Source organism: Argopecten irradians, chromosome 3 (assembly GCF_041381155.1).
Source record: "Argopecten irradians isolate NY chromosome 3, Ai_NY, whole genome shotgun sequence".
NCBI lineage: Eukaryota > Metazoa > Mollusca > Bivalvia > Pectinida > Pectinidae > Argopecten > Argopecten irradians.
The window spans coordinates 46,232,440-46,257,948 of record NC_091136.1 but is presented as its reverse complement, the minus strand read 5'-3'; the positions used below and the strand labels follow the sequence as shown (position 1 = coordinate 46,257,948).

Sequence of the window (25,509 nt, the reverse complement as noted above, 5' to 3'; positions counted from 1 at the left end):
TTAAATTATTCTTAGGATTATAATTAATTAGTTTGTAATGCACTTGTATCTGTCCTGTGCATTATTCCCATGGTACTAAACATGGTAGTACGACTGGGGATTTATGATGGAGTGGAAAAGTACGAACGTGAGGAACAAGTTGACTTAAGAAAACAAATGACAACGACGGAAAACCACAATAACGTTTATGGACAATTTAAAGTCGTATCTCTATGACCTTCCTTGCAACCGGGTCAACATGGTGGACTATGGTAGAAAACCGACTGGTTTCTGGGGACAACAGAATTGAATAGGATTGCACAATTGCTCGCGTTTGTTTTATGATATACTTCAACATTAAACAACAGAAAGGTTGATTGTTTGTTTGAATTTTAAGGCCAAATGACAGATAATGTCAGTTAGGGCTTAATTAGGAGATTCAGCGGAACATAATGCAATTTTACCAAAACACTAGATGATATAAACTTTGGGCGTAATCTCATACTATCCTTTGTAATCTTTAGATACCATAAGACCCAAATGATAAATGATATTAACAAATAATTCAAAATTAACTTCAGTATTAACACAAAGTCATACAGATTGTGATTCGTTTCTTCATTTAAAAAAAAATCTAATGCATTGGGGATTATCTATCGTATCAAATAAAATAAACATTGTATACAATATTCCCGAACATTAGACCAGTCATCTAAAGAGTTCCTAGTCTGTCCAGCAATTGTGAATGTGTTGAATTCAGAACAAGGGCATATTGGTCTCAAATTTCGCAATAAACTTCTGAAACAATTTTTATTCAAAATCGACCAGCGGGCTGCTATTGTGTAGTAACTGTATGTACACAAACTGCGATTGTGTATGGGAACATTGATATACTGTTCAACTCACATATATTACTTCATCAGGTTTTCAAAAACAAATAAGCTATACACACTTTGATGGCAATTTGTCAAAACACCAGGCGCTATTTCATTGCTCTTTTGTAAAGCAGTTAAAACATAAACACGTAAAAAAATACACACAAAACAAAGTCTTTGTGCATATATTTGGATAGACAATTCTAGCATATATTGTTACAGGTAATGTATAGATTTCATCTCGGCTGGCGATCCAGCAGACTTTAATAGTTTAGAATGGTGACGGGCGACATTTACTGTTAACGCTGTAGGTACGTGTTATAATTACCCGAGCCGTTTTCTATATCCTATTGTCCGTTTTACTTGCCTACTGTTACAATACCGTGTCACTTTTCTACACATTACGCGCTCATTAAACCTTTTCTTCCTGATCAGGTGAACCCATTAGGGAAATCGTACCTATGGCCCTCGTCGTCTCTACAGACAGGTACAATATAGATATATGTCTGTCTACTACTCCGACTTTCTTCTGACGTTGGCACCAATGTCAAATATTCTGATGGACAGATATTAGGTACCGGTGTCTGAGAAAAATCAGGCTACAACAAAGACTACCTAAACGAGCATACAAACCTTATATCGCTCTTTTGGACAAACTTCAGCAGTTGCTAATTGCTCTTGCTGTCAAGTGCGTGCTATTCACAAATGACCAATTTAATAGGGAGCTAGCATAACATCTCAGTTGTTATTTACAATTCTCCCTTTCAGACATGTGTTTAAGAAAGTGTACTATTCCATAAAGCTATTTCCATTATTATGACACGTCATGTTATGTAGAGACAAGAGGCTAATCCTGCTAGTCGTGGCCAGTGCCTTATAACTTACATACACTTAACTTTGACTATACCTATACAATATGCTATAATTAATATTTACGACAGAATATAAGGACAAATGTGAACTTTGAAATGACAACGTTTGAAATGAGCATGTAATTATAGCATTTACGTCCTCAGTGGTGCTAACGTATGACAGGTACCGGAAGTGCTGATTTACTCAATGCGATTTTACTCAGCACAAAAACAAACTCCCCTGTAGTTAATTTGGGGTCCCTTGTGAATCAGGGAGCGCAATGAATCCGGGTAGATTGCAAACGCAAAGTTATAGAAAGATAAATCATTTGTTCCTGATAACGATTTCATTCAAAGTACCTTGTACATTACTTCTGATTATCAAGAACTATCTGACAGTTTCGTTCGTTCTGACAAGAGAAGAGAACAAGGAATTAATTTATATCGGATAAACCCGTATGAAGGACGTATGGCCACTTGATAACGTCAAGGAGCGGTGTCAGAGTCAGGGAGGTTCCCGGTCTGGGGACAATCTAGCTACTTACTCATAGATAGACCCCAGATATACGGCTACTAGATAATAAATAATGATATACAATCTACACGACATTGAGTTAGCCAACATACAATGTTTACAATATGTAATGCCTGACGATTTAAGACTATCCAAATTAATTCGCGATCAAAACTGTCGAGACAATGCACGGTAACAGCTTGATAAAGACAGTTATAAATTGGCAACTGTCTCTTTAATGAGTGCGTCATGAATATATGGAGACAGTAGAACCAGTTGGTAGCTCTACAACACAACAAACTCTGACCGAAAGATGTCTGGTGCAGATGCTTCTGTCTAATTCGTCAGAATTACCTCCCTACGTTTTACATCTGTCTGTAAGAAATGCCTGAGTTTAGGGTTCGGTCCGGAGGAAACTCGGTCTACAGTTTCCTGGTAATTGATTGTACACGAGCACCGATTTATTTGGATACACAGGGTATTAATCGAGTGTAATTCATTGACAGGAATGGGCTGTTCAATTAAATGAGATTTTCAATGTTAACTGTTTAATTTCTTTAATCAGGAAATTAATTTAATGCAAACAATTTTTTCTGTTAATTAAAGAAGTGATCCTGTAATGTAGCAAGTGCAGTTTCAGATAAGTGTTTTCAAATCAGCACATTAGTTAATTTAACAAAGTACGGGTTAGCGCAGCTTTGATTTTGAGTACGCCGTTTTAAATGCGATTTTAAGATATTATATCAACCTTACCAAAATCTTCTAACACAACAATTCGGACCAAACGTTTGTACGTTGGATAACTATTTAGTCTTCAAAGAACATGTTTTATTAGATATCATGGCACCTTCGGAGCTTATGTAGAATAGATTTCGGATGATTTAGCTCTGGCGGTTGTGATATATAGATCAAGACTTTTAAACAGTCTATAAAGCATGTGTTGTATCTTACCAGGAAGGCCCAGTAGTAGGGATGGGGTCAGGGGGGAGGGGGTCTGGGGGAGGGGCTGGCAGAACTAAGTGTGGGAGGGGAAACTGGTATACATGTATAATTTGTCGACAACATAAACCTGGAAACAGATAGACGTCTAAGAAAATAACAAGTTGCATATAGGATACCATTGATTGTATATCCAATCTGTTGTGCTCTATTATGATGACAATTCCTTGTTTCAGTTTATTACCATGTGTGGAGTTTAAATTGATCAATCAGTTATATATTTCGCTGTTGATAGGTGTACTCATGTACACACAAAGACAAATCTTATATACTGACGTAACTGTGGTTTTATATGTCATTAAGTTATCGGAGTTTTTATCTTACTACAATAAATTGATTTGCCTGAATAACTGTTTACACCTATATTTTTACCTGTGATCATCTGGCGCCTTTCTTCGGGTGTCGCTTCAACATCCTGAAAAGTGATTTCTTTAATGAAATGCTGGAACTCATTAAGCCTGGTCTGAAAGGTCCCGACCGTGTAGGGTCGTGCCAGGCTCTCTCCCTGTTCCAACTCGGACATTTTATCCGGGTTCAGTAATCCAAATTATTAAAATTCACACAAATTGACGATAAATTGTCAGCATTATGAATATTGAGAGCAGTGATTCAAAACACACATATACACAACCTCTACGATACACCCGTATCGCTACCGGGGCTTAATATCACAGTGTACGATTAAATTCCATTTTTGTGTTCTGATCAGACATGGGCTATTCAGATCCAGTGAAAAGTGCACATATTTTGTAGTAATATACTGTCCATTGCCACTACAGGACTTTTACACCTGCACACAGAAGCCAACAGGTATGTTATCCACGTACGGCCATGTTGTCGTCGCCAGGTACAAACCAACCCCATAAGTGGGTAATCCTGGGGACAAAGCGTCGTAGCAACTATTGTGTACAGGGACCAGTCCACGACCGGCGAGGGGTGGTCAGGAGTGGCGGTAGAGACAGGACCGTTATTGATAAGGTACACACACAATCGTATGTATAAGAAGTGAGCTTAAGCTTGAAAAGGTCAACATAATTGTTGGCGTAATCGGCCCGTCATAAACATACCTTAAAGTGATCAATACATGTATTCATTGTGAGAGTGTTACAGTGTCAACTGACGAGTATATTGACAGTAAATCCGTGCCTTTTCATAAGATATGATGAGATTATTCATATATACCCAACCCTATCGAAACACATGAATAGATAGTAAAGTAAAGCACATCTTGACTTATACGGTAATTGAGATAGCTATAGATACTTCTTACTTATAAACTCAAATGACTGATACAGAACTTATACAGGTCATTATCCTTTGTTTAAACTTTTTCTTACAGATCAAAATTTTGTTGAAATGAATATTATTTGGAAGACAATTTAACTGTTAGTTTAATTATGTAAGTACAGAATTTGAATAAAACGAATAGCATAAAAAGGTAAAAAACAAAAACAAAAGAAAACAAAGTTGAACTTTATAAGCCTGTATTGCGTTTAAACAATCATTTATGCCTCATAAAAATGTTATTAATGTAATGAATATTGATTCCGGTATAATGTATAATGATAGCAAGCGCGATAAACTGTGAATAATGAATACTTACTGTGGCACTCTTAACTATCAATACATGCATTATTAATATGGGCTAAACATTGGTTTGTACACCATGGATATTCATTGTTGAATATCATAATGTAAAATCAGTCTCCATGCGGCAGTGAGTTCGAAGTACCTCAAAACTCACATGAGAATATTTTCGTTTACGTGGCACGTTAACTTTTTCCAAGCAATATAAGTATTGGTGGAGTTATGCACTTCCAAGTATTTCTAAATGTTCTAACATTCTTTAAGAACAATAGGAGCAAATAACCAACTTTCATATTGATTTCGACTGATCAAACTTTTGAGAACACCGTGATATACAATTCATTAATTTTCCAGTTATCCACTTGTTATTCAATGCAGTTAATATCAACTAAGACCGAATCAGCTTCAATGACAACTCAGACCGAATCAGCTTCAATGACAACTATGACCGAATCAGCTTCAATGACAACTCAGACCGAATCAGCTTCAATGACAACTCAGACCGAATCAGCTTCAATGACAACTCAGACCGAATCAGCTTCAATGACAACTATGACCGAATCAGCTTCAATGACAACTCAGACCGAATCAGCTTCAATGACAACTAAGACCGAATCAGCTTCAATGACAACTAAGACCGAATCAGCTTCAATGACAACTCAGACCGAATCAGCTTCAATGACAACTAAGACCGAATCAGCTTCAATGACAACTAAGACCGAATCAGCTTCAATGACAACTCAGACCGAATCAGCTTCAATGACAACTAAGACCGAATCAGCTTCAATGACAACTAAGACCGAATCAGCTTCAATGACAACTCAGACCGAATCAGCTTCAATGACAACTAAGACCGAATCAGCTTCAATGACAACTCAGACCGAATCAGCTTCAATGACAACTAAGACCGAATCAGCTTCAATAACAACTCAGACCGAATCAGCTTCAATGACAACTATGACCGAATCAGCTTCAATGACAACTCAGACCGAATCAGCTTCAATGACAACTCAGACCGAATCAGCTTCAATGACAACTAAGACCGAATCAGCTTTAATGAATGCTAAATCAACTTGAGTCCTGCGTACATGATAATCCTGCTTTAAAATACTTAGTTAAACGTTTTACACCTGGGTACCTATTACTGTTTATGCGTGTGATGTCTGGGAATTAAAAACAATAACAGCATCTTCATGCTCCTTATTTTTCCGTTTGTGTTTTTGGTCGGTGTAACTACTGATGGAAACCTTGAAGTAAGTTGTTGACATGGTGTAGGTTATCGTTTATAAATCAGGATTTATTTCAGAATTTACTTCCCAATTTTCCTCGACAATTTCACAAAAATGTTCATTGATATATTTTCAGTGTTTTTTTTATTTTGTCCTTTTTCCCACGAAGAAAAAAAACTATTAATCACTTGCCTTCATCGTTTGTTTTGACACGTTGTTGGGAAAATTGTAATGTATTCGCTTATGGATATTCACTTGTTGCAGTTACATGCTTGTACTATATCGGTATATCCAATATGTACAGTAACATGATCAGCAATAATTATTTTTGTTTAAATTAGAAGTTTTGAAACCGATCAAATATAGGTTAAACGGTAAAACTGGATAAGCATACAGCTGTTTCTTCGTCACAGGACAGTGATGTAACGATAAAATAGTCGAGAAAATCAATAAAGTAGAGAAATTAATATAAAATACACGTTAGTTTTCCGACACTTACATTAAATGTGTGTGTAAGTATGAGAGTATACGTAAGTGCATGTTGAGCATATTCTAAGGTAAGTTGCTGAAATAATTTGTAAAATTAATTATTTACTCGCATACACTATGTTTTGCTAATTAGTTATTTAAATAGCTGCCTAGTTTTTCTGTCTCATTTTGGATGTAATCCCCCTTTTTAAATCACACCATATAGGATTCAGCCACCGGTGAATTTTTGCAACACATTTTGTCGTTAACTCAAAGGTTTGGTTTTTACTCGCCAAGGCTCGCAAAAATTAGACCTTCTAAGACAGGTTTTATAAAATCCCATGTGAAACTAACACGCAATTTGATTTCCTTTTTAATTTAACAACCTACATTTCGAAAAGAAATCAACGTCCAAATGTGTTGTAAAATCCATCAGAGGCGTCATTTGTCTTTACTGCATACTTCCAACCTCTCACAAAGGAAAAGTGTGACCAGTAAATGTCTTGCTCCAGTTGAATCCACAATAATCCCTTTTCATGGCCAATCAAGATTACTTGACCATGAAAGGGGCTGAATCCCCCATTCATGGCCAATCATGACTATTACCTGACCATGAAAGGCTGGACATGTGTGCAGTCATGCTGTAAGAGAGGGGAGATAATCATTACTCACCTTGTTCTAATGATTACATTAATCAATAGACCAACTAAATAATGCTGACAAGATTCTTAAAAATACAACGCAATAAGAAAATCACATTTATTTAAATGTGCATCAAAAGCTTCATTAATTATTATTTCAATTTATTATTATATGATAGTAACTTCGTATCGTAAGGAAAAGTTTTAACTCCTCATCAACCTTTATCAACAAATGATGCCTTGGTATTAAAGTTTACACGGAACGGAAAATAGTAGCTATGGTTTCAAGGAAGACACCAATGCTGTTGTCGGGTTCACTTCATTTATTCATTAAAATAATACCCTGTAACATGAATTACATCATATTACCATTTAATATACAGTTATCTATATACATACAATTATACGGCTATACTCATATGTTCAATATTACTTTACATGTTCTAACGGATAGTTAACCAGTTCGTTATCAGAACATATATAATAGCAATTAACAACATCTATATGTATAGATGGCAACTATTACATAACTATAGCATATATAAAAATACCCACCTCTTCAGTGTGAAGAGGGTTTCACCGGACCGTCGTCCGACGAGCTCAAACCACTCGTTTTATACTGTTGAAATAATAAAACAATACAATTAATTAAAACAATACGAATACCATCGAAATCACTCTCCGTCTGAATAATTATGCCCGATATTAAAATTTATCGAAATTCCAAAAATGATAAGTTACTTTTAAATAAACGATTACCATAATCAAATATATTAAATAGATATTATATTATATTATGATAATAATATTTAAACTACATACAGGTACTTACAATTATGTATTGGGCTAATTTCCTATGAGTCTGCAATCAGTTCATCTACTAGAGATCGATGTTGCCTCTTGGTCATCCAAACCCCAAGTGACCAATACCCCAGATAAACTACCCAACATTCACTCGACGTAGACAATAGACTAATACCATATAAGGACACAAATATGATTGACATACACATTACGTCACATTCACATAACTCATCGCTCTCACTTACACGTGCCTTTTCCGCGCGCGCGCCAACGATCTTGTCGCATTGCGTATCCGCGACCCGCGACTATCGCTACACGGACCATACGCGAACGCGCACTAAAATATAACGTATACAAAATAAAAGTAGTAAAATAACACTACTACATTCTCCCCTCCTTAGATGGAAGCTGTCCCCATCTATATGTCAAGGACAAACTATAAACAAAATAAATGAAATTACAATACGATAAAAGAATATACAACAAAAATCTTAATTTCAGCCACAAAATTCATCCCGTACTCCCCCGCTCGTAAAGAAGATGCCCTCATCTTCCGCAAGGGTTTCCAAAATCACATTACAACATGGTTACAAGTATCCAATGACAAAAGAAAAAAAAACTAAGTGCTTAAAATTTTTAGCATTGCCTGTTGAGCAGCCGAAGGCATATCCCGAAAGGACGCTGAAGATACCATGTCCACCAGAAATAAAGCCTTCATTTTCCAGTCCGGCACCGTTTCAACAGGTTGCTGTGAACATACAAACTCGCCAGAGGTCATCCAATTAGGCGGTCGTCTGTTCCTTGTCGATCTCCTTGGCACTAGAATCTCCGGTTCAGGCAAATTAACATTTCCCTGTACTGCATCAGCAGCTGCATTCTCCGGTTCAGATTCCGACGTTTCCACATCAACGAAACCAGTGCGAGGTCCAGGAATATGTACCGTGTCATTGCTCGACCGGATACTATCCTGCGTGGGTGGCCGCTGAACATCGGAATTAATATCCATGCCCACAACATCCTCATCGGAACTGTCGCTACTATCGTTCCCGGACAGTGGTTCGACGAGTTCCGCCACAGATTCCTTTCGAAGTGGTTCACGTTCCAGCCTCGACCTCCTTATACGTGGAACTGGTCGAGGTGGAAGTTCAGGAAGTGGTTCCTTATCTATTTCCACAGGTATCGCTCCAATGGGAAGTAGATGGTTCCGATGGAGGGTTTTTGATTTCCCCTTCCCGTCTTCCCTCTGTATTGTGTATACAGGAATGTCTCCATTGGGCTGACTCTTTACGATGTACACGTCAGGTTCCCATCGATCCGCTAGCTTATGTCGTCCCTCAAAGGCCAGTACTTTGACAAGAACTCGGTCTCCCGGTTCCAAAACGGCTTCCCTACTACGAAGATCGTAGTCTGCCTTCTGTCGACTCTGCGATTCCCGAGCCTTCTTACTTGCCAAGCTAAACGAATGAGACATCCTGTTCCTTAAATTCTTAATATAATCCGGTAAAGAACGTGAAGTAGGTTCCTCAACAAATCCACACAAAAGATCAACTGGTAAACGCGGTTGTCGTCCGAACATTAGATGGAATGGCGAATATCCAGTAGTCTTGTGCCTTGTGCAGTTATAAGCTAACGTTAGAGATCCTACGTAGCTTTTCCAATCCTTTTTTTGATGAGGCTCCAGTGTTCCCAACATGTCAATAAGGGTCCGATTAAATCGCTCACACATCCCATTCCCACTAGGGTGGTATGGCGTCGTCCTTGATTTGGCGATGTGTAGTGTGTCACATAAGCTCTCGATTACCTTCCCCTCAAAGTTAGCGCCTTGGTCGGAATGTAACCTCCGTGGAATTCCGTAATGCTCAATAAATCCTTGAAGCGCCTCAGCAGTCGCTTTAGCAGACTGGCTACGGGTAGGTATCGCTTTAGCGTACCGCGTGAAGTGATCAGTAATTACCAACACATCCTGGAACCCGCCTTTGGAAACTTCCAATTTCAAGAAATCCATACACACCAAGTCCATGGGCTGGGTGGTGACAATGCTTACCAACGGTGCCTTGACATCAATCTTAGACTTCCTGAAGAGACATCTTTGACATTCCTTTAGCCACTTCTCCACGTCTTTGGTCATGCCAGGCCAAAAAAATCTATCCCGCAGCAATGATAACGTTCTATCGCGTCCTGGGTGGCCCGTATCATTATGTAACGACGTCAACACTTGCTCGCGCATGGAAGCCGGCAGTACAAGTTGGTCTACTTCGCCCTCTTCATCAGACATGTGTCTATACAGCACACCACGTTTCAATTTCCAGCTATCCCAGCATCTCTTAAGGGTGGCGCTCTCTGGAATAGCGGATAACCTCTTTCGTGACGGCTTCAGGTTCTGCCTTATGACTGGCAACCATTCCCCAATGACATCATCATCTGCCTGTAACTTTCTCCATTCACGTGCTGTCATCGTGCGGAAACCATGTTCGTCTTCAACTTCAAATGTATCCAATGCCTCAGCTGACAAACTCAAACATTCTACCAAGGGTCCACTACAGGTAACTGCTCCCTTACACACTGCTTGCACAGACTCTGCCGAAATGCTACATCCCGGAAGTCGTGACAAAGCATCCGCATCGGCATTGTTCCTTCCTGGTCGATACTTTATCTCGAAGTTGTATGCTGATAAAGCGGACAGCCATCTATGCCCCGCCGCATCAAGCTTAGCCTTAGATAGGACGTAGGTCAAAGGGTTGTTGTCCGTTAAAACTGTAAATTTCTGTCCATATAAATGATCATGAAACTTCTCCGTAATAGCCCATTTCAACGCCAAGAACTCCAATTTATGAGCTGGGTAATTCCTTTCCGATTTACCTAATCCTCGGCTGGCGTAGCAAATAGGTCTCAAATGTCCATCCTGCTCTTGATAAAGAACAGCTCCTAGTCCCTGGGTACTCGCATCCGTGTGCAGCTCAAACGGCCGGCTGTAATTAGCATAACCAAGGACAGGTGGGTTGCACAGTGCATCCTTCAGACTCTGAAATGCAGTAGCCTGTTCAGACGTCCACATCCATTTAACGGTACCCACATCGGACTTCACTCTACCCTTTTTCTTCTTATCTCTTGTTGGTGGCAATAAGTTGGTTAAAGGCCGCGCAATCTTTGCAAAATCCTTCACGAACTTTCTGTAATATCCCGCGAACCCTAAAAACTGACGTAATTCCTCAGGATTAGTTGGTGTCGGCCAATCTCGTACCTTCTCAATCTTCTTTGGGTCAGCCTCAATTCCATCAGGTGTAACAATATGTCCCACGTAGGCAACTCTGTTCATGAAGAACTGACATTTCTTAGATGCAAGTTTCAATCCGTTGTCTCGTAATCTCTGAAAAACCTTTCCTAACCTCTCCAAATGCTCATCATAGGTCCTTGAGAAGATAATTAAATCATCAAGATATATCAAACAAATGGCAAGGTGTAGGTCTCCCATACATCGTTCCATTAAGCGCTGAAACGTCGCAGGAGCATTTGTAAGTCCAAATGGCATCCTTGTAAACTCGTAAAATCCTAATGGGCCAACAGAAAACGCAGTACGCTCCTTGTGTTCATCCTCAAGCTCGATCTGATGATAACCCGATTTTAAATCCAACACGGTAAAGTAATGCGATCCAGCTAAACAATCCAGAATATCCTCCACTCGTGGTAAAGCATATGAATCCCGTATGGTTCTCTGATTCAACTGACGGAAATCTACACACATTCTCAAATGATCCGTCTTTCTTTCTTACCAAAACAACGTTCGAAGACCAAGGACTGTGTGATGGCTTAATGACTCCTGCAGATAGCAGTTGTTGAAGATGAGTCTTGACTTCATCGTACATAGAAGGCGGTATCCTCCTGTGACGTTGTTTAAAAGCAACTGCATCCGTCAAATCGATTCGATGTTTCACGAGACCAGTACATCCAAGATCAGTGTCCCCATGTGAGAATATATCCTCGTAGTCCTTAATGAGTTTCTTTCCAATACGCAATTCATCTTCGGTAACAGCTGAATTTGAAAAGTCTATCTTGTCCATAAACGACTGAAGTATTCCCATCTCGTCATCAGATTTAGGCAACTCTTGTACAACCACCGGCTGTATTTCACACAAAACGGCCTTAGGAGGAATTACAAATGTCCTTGTGGTTAAATTTGAAAGCTGGATATCTAGCGGTTGTGTGTTATCACAATCGTAGGAGAATACAGTAGGCGTAACGTCTATATCCTTCGACAGTTTAGAACGTTCCGTAGGCTGAATGATAGCGCAAGTAGTCGGATAAGCACTTCGCTGATCTATGTATCCCTTTAGAGTAACCGTAGAATTGGGCTTCAAAATACAATCCATGTTTCCTGCATTCTTAACAAGACCAATGCTGTTACGATTCCTCGCTAAATCCCGGTCCCTCAACGTCATACAACGAAACGCTAAAAACCATGGCGTATCCAACCCCTTCTGTAGATACTTCGGTCCTTTCTTCCTTCGACAATCTCCTAATAATACATCCAAAACATTTGTCCCGAACAAAACTGGTACCTTCGAGTTATAATTGCTGTTAGGAACAACCAACAATAAACAGCTCTGCTCAGCTGATCCAGGTAATCCTTCAAACTTGACATTCGTCTCAATCAATCCCGAATACGGCAACTGTTGTCCATCTGCACACTCAATAGCAAGTAGTTCACCAACAGACTGTAATTCCAGATGACTCAAATGGCTTTCATAAAATCGTTGACTCACCGTAGACACCGTCGCGCCTGTATCCAGTAAAGCTCTGGTTCCAGTGCCATCTACTGTGACATCTACCTCATTAGCATTGCCAATCATCCGTGCACCAGTAGTCCTCTTCCGTCCGTCCGGACCTTGTATTCGGAAATCTATGAGCGGTCCGTCTTCATAGACTCCTTCCCTTTTACCGAACTCCGCGAGTGATCCAATATTACTCGGCATCGCGCTCTAATATGTCCCGGCTGCCTGCATCTCCAGCAGATAACATCAGGTTTCTTTCCTAATGACTCATCATCCCCATCAGACTTATCCTGAGATGGCCTAGAATGGTAAACAGATCCTTTTCCATAATTGTTTGAATTCCCTCTATTCCGGTTACGATGATCTCGGCTTGTTCTTCCAAGATACCGCGCCTCCGTCAGACATCTGTTTCTCTAACCTCTGAATAGCGGCAGACAACTGGTTTACCATAGATTTCAAGTCATCCTTCTCATCCTTCGTCTCTCCTTCAACCACAGAATGAACAGTAGCTGTCGCCATCGCAGATTTACCACCATCTCTTGACCTCTCCATAGACCTGACTGCAATGCACAATTCCTCAAAGTCAGAAATAGAATCATGTTTGTGGCCGGTTATGTCTCTCAACTCCTGTCTCAATCCTGACCAGAACTTGTTGTGTAACCTCTTATTACGCTCTGCGGGTCCTATAGCAGCATCAGCCCTCAGCAACAAGTCCTCAAGCCTACAAGCCCACTCTGTCACGGTCTCTTTAGGTTGTTGATGCGCTGCATAGAAGTTCTCCAGCAAAGTCTCCTGATCATCAACAATACCATACAAGCTTCTCAATTTGGCGATCAGCTGGGCTGGCGTCGCATGAGCTCCAAGTCTCATAGCTACCTTAGCTGCAGTTCCCTTCAACGACCTCCGAATCGACTGTCCAATGATATCCTGAGACTTACCCGTATCGATGAGACATTGTACCTCATACTTCCATAAATCAAACGAAGCCTCGCCTTTCCAATCATCTCCGGAGAATATAGGTATCTTATAGAACCTCGTGTCCAAAGTAGAAGAGCTAGTACTTTGAGTATTACTTACCCCATGACCACGTAACGATGGGTCCGCAGTATCCACTCCTCCAGTATTGCTGAGAAAATCCATCATCTGACTCCTCAAAGTAAGTAAACTTTCACCCTTGGGCCTAGCACCAAGCTGAGAAAATAACTTCGTCGCCTCCGCAACAGGATCGCTATCCTCGGGTGGAGGTATCGCTTCCGCCTGAGCGAGTTTCTCTTTTGAATCCGACATAACAAAGCAAGGGTTACAACATAAACAAAATAATAAAATGCTAAAGCAAACAAACACCAGTATCATCTACGTGTCCTTACCAAACACGGAACAAGTATTCTACTCTTGTCCTCATAGATGTAAACACTTACTGAATATATCCAGCCAAGTCAGCAACATCCAAAGCAACTAAAAAAAAAACATATATACACGATCGCGCGCAGTCAATATATATGCAACACGCGTACGAGACCGAAGCGTCAATCCAAAATAGCAAAAATAGCACCTAACGCACACTCATATACTCAACATAAATGCAGAAAGATTCACTCCGTACATATAACATAGAACACACCAACATTGACCCAGTAAGTTCCCACAAAAGAAAAAAAAAAATTATAAATTCCACTGAAAAAAAACAACAACAACAAACTATCCTACATGCTAACTCCTAAGTGTAAAAAAAAATAAACTAGCGAAAAGCGGCAGAGAAAAAAAACAAGTACACCTATGGCACATTTAGAAGCAAACAATCCTAACAAATGTTAAAGTAAAAAAAAAAATGCGGCAAAAAGAAAAAAAAACAAATATCAGAGACGAGTGATTTTTAGCAAAGTACACAGCGACAACCAAAATATAAATGTACCAACAAAACAAAAGTATCTAAACTTCAATGCAAAAAAAAAATAATTAATTCGCTCGCAAACAAAACCAAGTAATTGTAGCAAACAAAAATCTAAATTAAATAAGTATCCAATAAACTCGTGTAACAGCAAAAAAAATAATCAATTACTCCATACTAATATACTATCGTGAAAATAAACAAGATTCTGAAAGCAAGTATTTTTTATATCTAAAAAAAATGTCAAAAAATTACCGGAACTAATATGCCACAAGTACAGAATAACCGGAAGTACATAAACAGGAAGTTCACAACCGGAAATACAAATTTAGAAAATACACATCTTATGACAACGAACGAAAATAATAAAAATACTGAATCGGTAGTTGAAATCAAGTAAATATTCACAAATTTTAGAACAACGTTATCAAGAGAAAAAAAAACTTTTGTGAAATACAGAATGTCAATTTACACTTTTTAACTGAAGATCACAGAAGAAGCACAAGATTTATAGCAAGATATATGAAAAGTCAGTGGTACACAAATGTCATTTACCGTGTACGGTCTCCTCCGGATATTCCTTCGTCCAGTTCTTATCCATTCACTTTCAGCTTAGAATTCACTATAGATACGCACATATAGGAAACGTGCCGTACACGCGCACTCGCTGGTCAAGGTCATCTGTAGGTCGTTCAAACGTAGACGCGTGTCTTTCCGATACACAAACATACACAATGGAAATCCATTCATTCATTCACCAGGTGAATCGTCGATAGGTATACACAGGTGACTTTACCTGTCGGGCCTTCAAGGTCGCTATTCTACTTGGTAGGAATCACAACGTATCCCGTCATGCGTGTCGACTGGCAGTACACAAAGGTCATCAATCCAACGATACATGGGCGCCAATGTAGTAGCTATGGTTTCAAGGAAGACACCAATGCTGTTGTCGGGTTCACTTCATTTATTCATTAAAATAATACCCTGTAACATGAATTACATCATATTACCATTTAATATACAGTTATCTATATACATACAATTATACGGCTATACTCATATGTTCAATATTACTTTACATGTTCTAACGGATAGTTAACCAGTTCGTTATCAGAACATATATAATAGCAATTAACAACATCTATATGTATAGATGGCAACTATTACATAACTATAGCATATGCATGGCGACCGGTATAGACGTGGCTACATGGCGCTCCGCGATTTTTACTCAGAATTTTTAGTTATACGTGTGTTCTGACCATGAACTTTACTGTGTGATGATTCTGAAGAGGATGGTGAAAAGGTATACCTGCCTTCATGCCCCCTAAGAAAAGGAAAAAGAAGGAATCTACGAAAAAATCACCAGGAAAGGAAGGCTCACAGATGAGCCATGTTTACCCAACCGTGAGTACACGTAATACGTACACATTGTATAACATGGACATGGCGTCAAACATACAAACTCTCCAACCCTTTGGCCAACAACCCACTCCAAACAACTATTATCAAGGCCCCATACCGTACCATACTGTTTCGCCTACTTCTACAGTTCCGCCTAACATTTGTATGTCATCACCAACACAGGACACCCCCCCGCCATGGGCGAAAACCTTGATATCCAAAGTGGACAGTCTCAGTAGTAAATTGTCTAAGCTTGATACCATTGAACGTGCTATTCAAGATATGACTGACGATGTTAAAATTTTGAAAATTCGAGTCGACGAGGTTGAAAAATCACAACAATTTCTTGACTCCAAATTTGAAAAACAACGTAACCTCGGTGACCTTGAAGGTTTACACAGTGCCCTTGAACGGGCCGCTGATGATATCGTAGATCTGAAATGCCGCTCTATGCGAAACAATTTACTATTTTTCGGTATCGACGAGCAGGATGGTCCGGATTTCGACACGGTCGACACTAGTGGGGGAGGAAGGGTTAGATCCCCGACTGAAGATTGTATAGCTAAGATTCAAACATTGGCTCGCGACACATTACTGATACCTGATAGTCTTGCCATAGACAGTGCACATAGGATCGGGGAGAAAGGAAGGGGCAAGACCCGTCCAATCGTCGCCCGTTTCAACAGTAGATACCGCCAACAAAAAGAGGAGGTGAAGCAGAGATCCAGTAAGTTGAGGGGCACGAACAAATACATCACCGACCAGTATCCTCCCGAAGTTCAGGAAACTAGAAAACGACTCTGGCCCATATGTAAAAAGGCGCGGGAGGAAAACAAGAAGGCCTTTATTAAACGCGATAAACTCTATATTGATGGGGTACTGCACGTAGAGAAAACTTCGGATTCACGCGCTACAATGAAAAAAACCCATACGGACCCCGCCCGTCAGGGAGCGACCGGTAGAGGACGACGTTAGGACAGTCACACACATATAGAGAGTGAGACAATTTCTGTATTATCCTGGAACATTAATGGTGGTTTAGACACAAAGTTGAAGATAAATGATTTTAATTCTTATATAAAAAAATATGATATTGTATTTCTTTCAGAATGTTGGATTCCAAATGATTACTCTGTAGAAATTGATGGTTTTAAGTCTTATTTCATACCTAGAAAACGAACGGCTTACGTACAAGGAGGTGGTATATGTATTTTGATCAATTCAAAATTAAAAGATTATGTTTCTTTATGCGAGATTATTTTTGACTCAGTAGTATGGGTAAAGATATCCAAAACATTGACAGGTAAAGATAAAGATATTTTTCTTGCGTGTGTTTATATGCCCCCTGTTGGCTCTCAATATTACAATCAATATAATTGTGATTTATTTTATGAATTGGAAACAAGTATAAGTAAATATACCCAGGACGGTGAAATTATGTTATTAGGCGATTTTAACAGTCGCACAGGTAGTCTAAATGACTTTATTCAAAATGATAGCTTGCATACTAATGTTACAAGACAACTTTCTAATTTAATTCCGTATATACCTGACGTTGACATTCAGAGGCGGGTCAACCCCGACAGTGTAGTAAACCAGTTCGGTAATCGTTTAATTGAACTCTGTAAAACATGTGGTGTACGAATTTGTAATGGAAGAGAAGGTTTATGTTCTAAAAATGGTTACACATATTGTGGACACAATGGATCGAGTGTAATTGATTATCTTTTAATGAGTCCAACCTTATTCACATGTGTACATAAGTTTTTTGTTGGAAATTTTAATATGACATCTGACCACGCCCCCCTACACGTGCAAATTAATACAGTTTCCCGATTGGTCGATAGTAGCGACACACGCGAGGACACGTGTGCCTACAACACACGTACCGTCTATCGATGGAATGATGATTTGAAAAATCAGTTTTTGGAAAATTTGGAATTTAATATAACGGAAATTAATAACTCGGTGCGCATTGAAGGTATTGTTACACAAGATATTGTTGATAATCGCGTCCATACACTAACGCAAGAGATTACTAATGCTATGTCACATCTTCGTGTCGACTCGCGTGCGTCAGCGGTTCACACAGAACGTGCAAGTGTAGCAGGGCGTGGTGACTGTGTTTTTGAATACACAAATAAATTTACACACGAAGACAAGCCATGGTTTGATGTTGAACTGAAAAACAAATGGTATGTGTATCGAAATGCTTTACGTGACTTCAATAGCTGTAAATCACGTAATAATCACGGTATTTTAATTGAATGTAAGAGTATATATAAGCGATTGGAATCTAAGAAAAAGAGGCAATATATAAGAATAGAAGGGGATATGTTGGATAACTTACGGAAATATAACCCAAGACAATTTCATAAGAAGTTTGCAAAGCAAAAATCATCGGGACCTCAAATGAGTTTAAATTGTTTATATGATTATTTTAAAGAATTATCAGAAGTAGATGTCACAAGTGCTGACGATAATTATTCCAATAATGATCCTGCATTGTATAATGAATACGATATACCAGTATACGAGGAATTAGATTTTGAAATTTCTGTTGATGAAATCTCTAGAGCAATTCAGTCATTGAAATGTGGTAAAGCTCACGGGATGGATGGTATTTTAAATGAATGTTTATTATCCGGGAAAACTTTACTTTTACCGGCACTCTGTTCTTTATTCAATAGCATTTTGAATTCGGGATATTTTCCGGCTGAATGGTCTAGAGCTGTAATCACTCCGGTACACAAAAAAAGGAGATAAATCGAATCCTAGTAATTTCAGAGGTATAAGTCTATTAAGTTGTCTTGGTAAACTTTTTACATCGATATTGAATCGTAGATTGCTGAAATGGAGTGAATCTTACGACGTTTTATCAGATGCTCAATTTGGTTTTCGTCCTGGAATGAGTACAATTGATGCTATATTTGCGTTACATTCAATAATTACAAAGTCTTTTAGTAATAACAAACGTTTATACTGCTGTTTTGTTGACTTTCAAAAAGCGTTCGATCGTGTAGATCGTATACATTTATGGTTTAAATTGTCAAAGTTAGGAATACGAGGGAAACTCCTCAAATTGATTAAATCCTTATATGGGCATGTGAAATCATGTGTAAGTCTTAATGGTCAAATCTCAGACTTTTTTGATAACAAAATCGGTCTCTTCCAAGGAGAAATTCTCTCCCCAATACTTTTTTCTTTATATGTTAATGATTTTGAATCCTTCTTCATATCTCATTGTAATTCGCAATATGACTTTCAAGATCTGAGTTTATTTTCTGATGCTTTATGCTGACGATATGGTGTTATTTTCGGAGACTGTTCAGGGTTTGCAAGATTTACTAGATAACCTAGGAAGGTATTCTAATAAATGGAAACTAGCTGTTAATATAGAAAAGACAAAGGTTATTGTTTTCCGAAAAGGTGGTGCTGTACATGCTAACGAGAAATGGACATATCAAGGCAGGGATCTTGTTTGTGTTAATGAATTCACATATTTAGGAGTATGTTTGAAATTCAATAATAAATTTCAAAGTATCCAAAGCCAATTATCAAATCAAGGCCGCAAAGCCATGTTTGCCCTCTTTAAAAAATCTAACAATATGAAATTAAATATTGTAACTATGCTACATCTCTTTGATACATATATAGGGAGTATCTTAAACTATGGTTGTGAAGTATGGGGCTCGTCAAAAGCAAAGGACATTGAAAAGGTTCATACTCATTTTTGCAAACAAATACTTAACGTTAAAAAATCTACCACAAATTCTATGATTTACTGTGAGTTAGGACGATATCCATTGGAATATTACAGGAAATTTAGAATTATCAAATATTGGTTTAAATTAATTAATTCAAAAAATTGTATCTTAAATCGATCATATGAATTTCTAAGAAATGGTAACACAAGAAATTGTTTTAATTGGGTCACTGCTGTTAAAAATGAACTTTTTTCACTTGGTTTTGGATATGTTTGGGAAAACCAGCAACTATATGGAAATTGTAGTAATAACATTTTGCCAATGATTAAGCTTAGAATTTTTGACCAAGCCAAACAACATTTACATTCTTTATTGGAGGCATCTCCAAAATGCCATATATATAAATATGTTGTTGATAATATTACCTTGCCTTTTTATCTCACGAAATATATTGATAAACGGTATAGAGTTTGTCTTACCAAGTTGCGTTTATCTTCACACTGTTTAGCTATTGAAGCTGGTAGATATAATAATACTCCAAGATTAAGACGTTTTTGTAGTATGTGTGATTCAAGAGAAATTGAAGACGAATATCATTTTATCCTGCAATGTAACAAATACAATAATGTCAGAAAAAAATATATTAAGAGTTACTACTGGAAAAACCCATCTGTATTTAAATTAATTGAGTTATTAAGAGTGAAAAATATACAGGAGTTACGTTCATTAGGAAAATATATATACGAGGCAACAAAACTAAGAAATAATCAAGGTATAGACTGATATGTAATCATTATGATTCATTTATTAGATAAAAGTACATGTTGTAACTATACATTTATATTACATTCTCTATATGATATAGTATTGTATATGTCATGCTGAAATTTATGTTCAATATTTGTATGACTGATAGGCCGAATGGCCGAAAGTAATAAAAGAATTGAAATATATAAAAAAATACCCACCTCTTCAGTGTGAAGAGGGTTTCACCGGACCGTCGTCCGACGAGCTCAAACCACTCGTTTTATACTGTTGAAATAATAAAACAATACAATTAATTAAAACAATACGAATACCATCGAAATCACTCTCCGTCTGAATAATTATGCCCGATATTAAAATTTATCGAAATTCCAAAAATGATAAGTTACTTTTAAATAAACGATTACCATAATCAAATATATTAAATAGATATTATATTATATTATGATAATAATATTTAAACTACATACAGGTACTTACAATTATGTATTGGGCTAATTTCCTATGAGTCTGCAATCAGTTCATCTACTAGAGATCGATGTTGCCTCTTGGTCATCCAAACCCCAAGTGACCAATACCCCAGATAAACTACCCAACATTCACTCGACGTAGACAATAGACTAATACCATATAAGGACACAAATATGATTGACATACACATTACGTCACATTCACATAACTCATCGCTCTCACTTACACGTGCCTTTTCCGCGCGCGCGCCAACGATCTTGTCGCATTGCGTATCCGCGACCCGCGACTATCGCTACACGGACCATACGCGAACGCGCACTAAAATATAACGTATACAAAATAAAAGTAGTAAAATAACACTACTACATTTTACACGGAACGGAAAATAATATTTAGATATGTTATTCTGTTTGATCTCCTGACAAGAATGTTGAAAACCGCATCAAAATCGGCCGCTTCAGTACTGAGATACAGCCCTCCGAAGTGCTCGATTTTTACCTGTATATCGACTGCTAATCAGGGAATCGGCCGCTCACGCTGATTTGAGGAATAACCGGATGTGACGTCACGAGGACAACGGCAGTGAGGTGTTTGGTAGTGGGGTTATAGCAAAAAGGGGAACATATATGTATTCCTGAAATGGGGTTACGAGAATTTTACAAATATATATACAGTTTACAGTTATGTTGACGATTTAATTATATATATAATAGGAAATATTACAACTGAAATCAGGCTAAATACATTTGTAGATAAGCGGAAACATGTATACGTTATTTATGTTTCTGGTACATTTAACTAGAGATCTTATCTCTGTTTTAACAACTTTCTAAATTATCAAACCTCGGGAAATTCCATTTTCATAATGTGATCTAAAAAGAGACGAATTAGAAAAATGATGGTTATATAATTATTCATTTGAATATGTTTCTGTATAAATAAAAATTCTCTTTAGACCTATGGATTTCAACAGAAATATATATGTTTATATGTTTCTGATTTCAAGAACCAACATAACGAAAAGAAAATGTTTTAAATGTATTTCATAGTTCAATACACGTAGATATCATAGATATAAATTAGGAGGGGAGTAAAAAATGGATATCCGAAATCTAGCAGCTATCAGAAATATCAAAATTCTGACATTGAGCATTATATTTTCATTGTTCTTTCTCGACATGCCATTTGTAAATAATTTTGTAGTTTTTGTTATAAAGATACATTTACGTGTAACCAGAACATATAAACAAGACAAATGTATAATGAGTCTTTCTGGAATATATACTGTACATCTAGTAATTGATACACTTGTTATATGTTATGTTAGAACGGTATATTTTACTGTAAACCAGGGATTTTTAAGTGTAAACAAATATTACATTATACAACAATAACATGATGGTCCATCGCTAACTTACCTGTGATCTTACTTTTGACAGCTGACGCGAGCTAATCAACAAAGCGTGACAGGTCACTAAACACCTTTCTTACGTAATCTGGGTAGCCCCCTCATTAGTCTCGGATGACCACGCGTTTTAGTTACTGCAGTATACAGGTATAGAGATTAACGCAGCACGACATTGGCTATTCGGAATGACAGTTCTGTTTTTGTTCTGTACTTGATATCTGCTACTTGGATTAGACTTGTCACTTAGACATCTTCAGTCTCATTGTTTTCGTCTGACCCGTGCATGATTTATTTTTCAATTAAAGACACTAATGAATGAACTTGTAGAGCGAAATATCAACAAGTCGCCGAGTGTACTGTATTATATGTAAGCTGAATATGTTTCGTCAAAAGACAAATAGATCGATTTCATATGTAGATGCATTTACATATATGCAACAAATTCTGTTTGGAATCATAACTTAATCGTATGGGCAGGTTTTATATAAAAAAAGTCAGAAATCTGTTAAGCGGGTTTAGCCAGTAGACATTCAAAGACCCGAGTCGGCTTTGGATAACATAATCAAGAATCCTTGATATAATATTCACATATATGTGGTTCCAACCACCGTAGATATACAATGTTCGCGGATTATTATGAACATTTTATTGTGTAAAATTATTTATCTAAGACAGGTACATTTATGTACATCAATATACATGTATGCATGGCATAAATCCCTGTTTTCAAGCGTTTTTCAAACTCATATCTGTGATTAAGGATAATATTAAATAGGTATCGGACATGAACACAGGTATTTGTGTCTTCAAAATCGATATTTACTAACAGATAGTTTATATTAGATGGCAGACACCAAAAACCGCCTCTCTATCTTATGCGAGTAGAATAGGTCCCGTTGTCCTCGTGACGTCACAGGTCATGGGTCCCGAATCGGGGTCAGTGGCCTGGGGCTTCAGGTGTGTTTAAGAGAAAAGTCGCATTGTAGGGCGTTAGAATTGTACCTGCTGCCCCTATTGCATGATCGTAAAAGGCGACTAAATTTAGGATCTTATCTTTTCTCTTCTTCCTAACTGACTTTATCTTTCCTAATGCCTCCCTTGGCATCGCCTCACTTTTGGCCTTGAGTTGAGCGTTCGCCCCTATGAGGAAGGCTCTGGGTTCTGTCCCCTGGCCGAGACACACCAAAGTCTATAAAAGTGGTAGTTTCTGCTCCTGCTTAGCGCTCAGCATACAGGGAGTGGGACGACTGGTTGGCCCGTTGTCAGTATAATGTGACCGGGTGGGGTGTGTTGCTTGGTGTCTTCGGCGGCATGCTTCAGTGATATAGCACTATAAAAAGGGCAATAGTTCCACTATACAAGAAGACACAACACGAATATACCGCAGTCTCCCAAAACGTGCACCTCGCACAACATACACGCAACACACGGCATACATGGGAGGCCGTCCTTACATGACCATAGCTGTTAATAGAACGTTAATAAATCAAACAAACAAACAAACAAAAGCATTATCTCTAATACCGTCATCGCTATGAAACTCGTACTTTCTCCGTTCTAAATTTTATTCAAAGACGCATTTATCAAGCCTTACATACCAAACCATTCCGTGTACACTTTAATATACATATTTATCAATTGGAAGCATATATGGAATTAATTTTAAAGAAACTTTACTTACATTTAAAGTTTCCGACAGGTTCTTTTTTCATTTACTTATTTTTCTTGCAATCGCTTGATGATCATCCAATTGTGTCATACTGTACATATATCCTAAAAACATTTTGATGCACCATTTTGCATCAAAGTTTGTATCTCTACATATGGCAAAACTCCTTGTGCTCCTTACAATGGACAATGACAAACTGATGTATTAACATTGAGCAAGGAACCTCGATCTAATACTGAAAAGTGCTCCAAACATAATAGGTACAGGTAAATCACATAGAGAGCAATGGGAGAGTGGGGGTATAGAGATGGAAAGGTGTGGGTTTTTTTAATCAAATTGTCTTTTTGTTCGAGGTTAAGAAGCATGCAACGAGTCAGTTATTGCATGATTTCTCGTCACTCGGGACTTATTACCCCCTCGCTTCGCTCGGGTGTACTAAATCCCTTATTACTCAAAAGCCATGCAATAATCTTTACATGTTTACTGACGTCTAGTCAAGACTTCACAATTAACTTCCAGGCAATGAGCAGTGTTCCAGGTTATATTACACTAGTGACATTATACATGGGCGAGGTCACTGGGTACCAGGCGGATTATGTATTAAATGTGCGTGTGGGTACCTATGATAGTCACTCTGTGAACCATAATGTGAACAAAGGACACATCATTGTAAACAATGTTAACAGATGAGATGTACATCTATATGGCGTGCCGAACGTTGCAAAATTCAATAAGTAAAACATTTGTGCGAAAAAAATGTATTTGTAATATATCGTTATATGTGTTCATTATTTTTAATTTGTGTGTGTGAAAAAAATATTTGTGTGTGGTTTTTTTTATATTTGTGTGTGAAAAAAATGGTTTGTGTGTAAAAATATATATTTGTGTGTGATTTTGTTTTATATTTGTGTGAACAAAATTTCTTTGTGTGTGAGAAAAATATATTTATGTGTATTTTTTTTATATTTGTGTGTGAAAAAATGGTTTGTGTGTAAAAACATATTTGTGTGTGATGTTGTTTTATGTTTGTGTGTGAAAATCACACATAAATATATATTTTCACACACAGATATATTTTTCATACACACAAAGAAATTATTGAACAAAAATTTTATTTTAACATATAAATATTAAAAAGATTACACAAACATTCATTGTTTTTACACACAAATTAAACATAATGAACACGTATAACGATATATTACAAAATATTTTTTTCTTTACACATCTTATTTTACTTATTGAATTTTGCAACGTTCGGCACGCCATACATCTAAGCTGAAATATTATCAAGAGAAGTACGTATTAACATGTTTTGTTATGTAACTATCAGTAGAGAGACGACGTAGTTGATGATCCACTGGCTGAGCTACTGACACACTGTATGGAAATCGAACAAATGCGAAGGGAGGTAAATCTTACTGCGTTTTGGTTATGATATAATTTGAGACATGCATGTTGGTTATTATATTACATAAAAC

General features: G+C 37.7%; 2 protein-coding genes across 9 annotated transcripts in view; one reads left to right on the top strand and one right to left on the bottom strand.

Annotated features, from left to right (window-relative positions):
- Nucleotides 1-4,099, bottom strand: part of LOC138318803 (WD repeat-containing protein 64-like) — a 70,784-nt gene extending 66,685 nt beyond the window's left edge. For 7 of the 8 annotated variants that reach the window (XM_069261513.1, XM_069261509.1, XM_069261515.1 and 4 more), the window contains exon 1: nucleotides 3,591-4,099. In XM_069261513.1, coding sequence (XP_069117614.1) covers nucleotides 3,591-3,741 — 151 coding nt within the window. In that variant the 5' untranslated portion in view covers nucleotides 3,742-4,099. The remainder of the gene's footprint in view (nucleotides 1-3,590) is intronic. The other variant, XM_069261512.1, reaches the window with a different exon arrangement.
- Nucleotides 4,100-5,213: 1,114 nt separating this feature from the next.
- Nucleotides 5,214-5,882, top strand: LOC138319702 (uncharacterized). The gene has a single exon (XM_069262847.1). It carries the CDS (start codon nucleotides 5,214-5,216, stop codon nucleotides 5,880-5,882), a length of 669 nt encoding a protein of 222 aa, XP_069118948.1.
- Nucleotides 5,883-25,509: the final 19,627 nt, after the last annotated feature.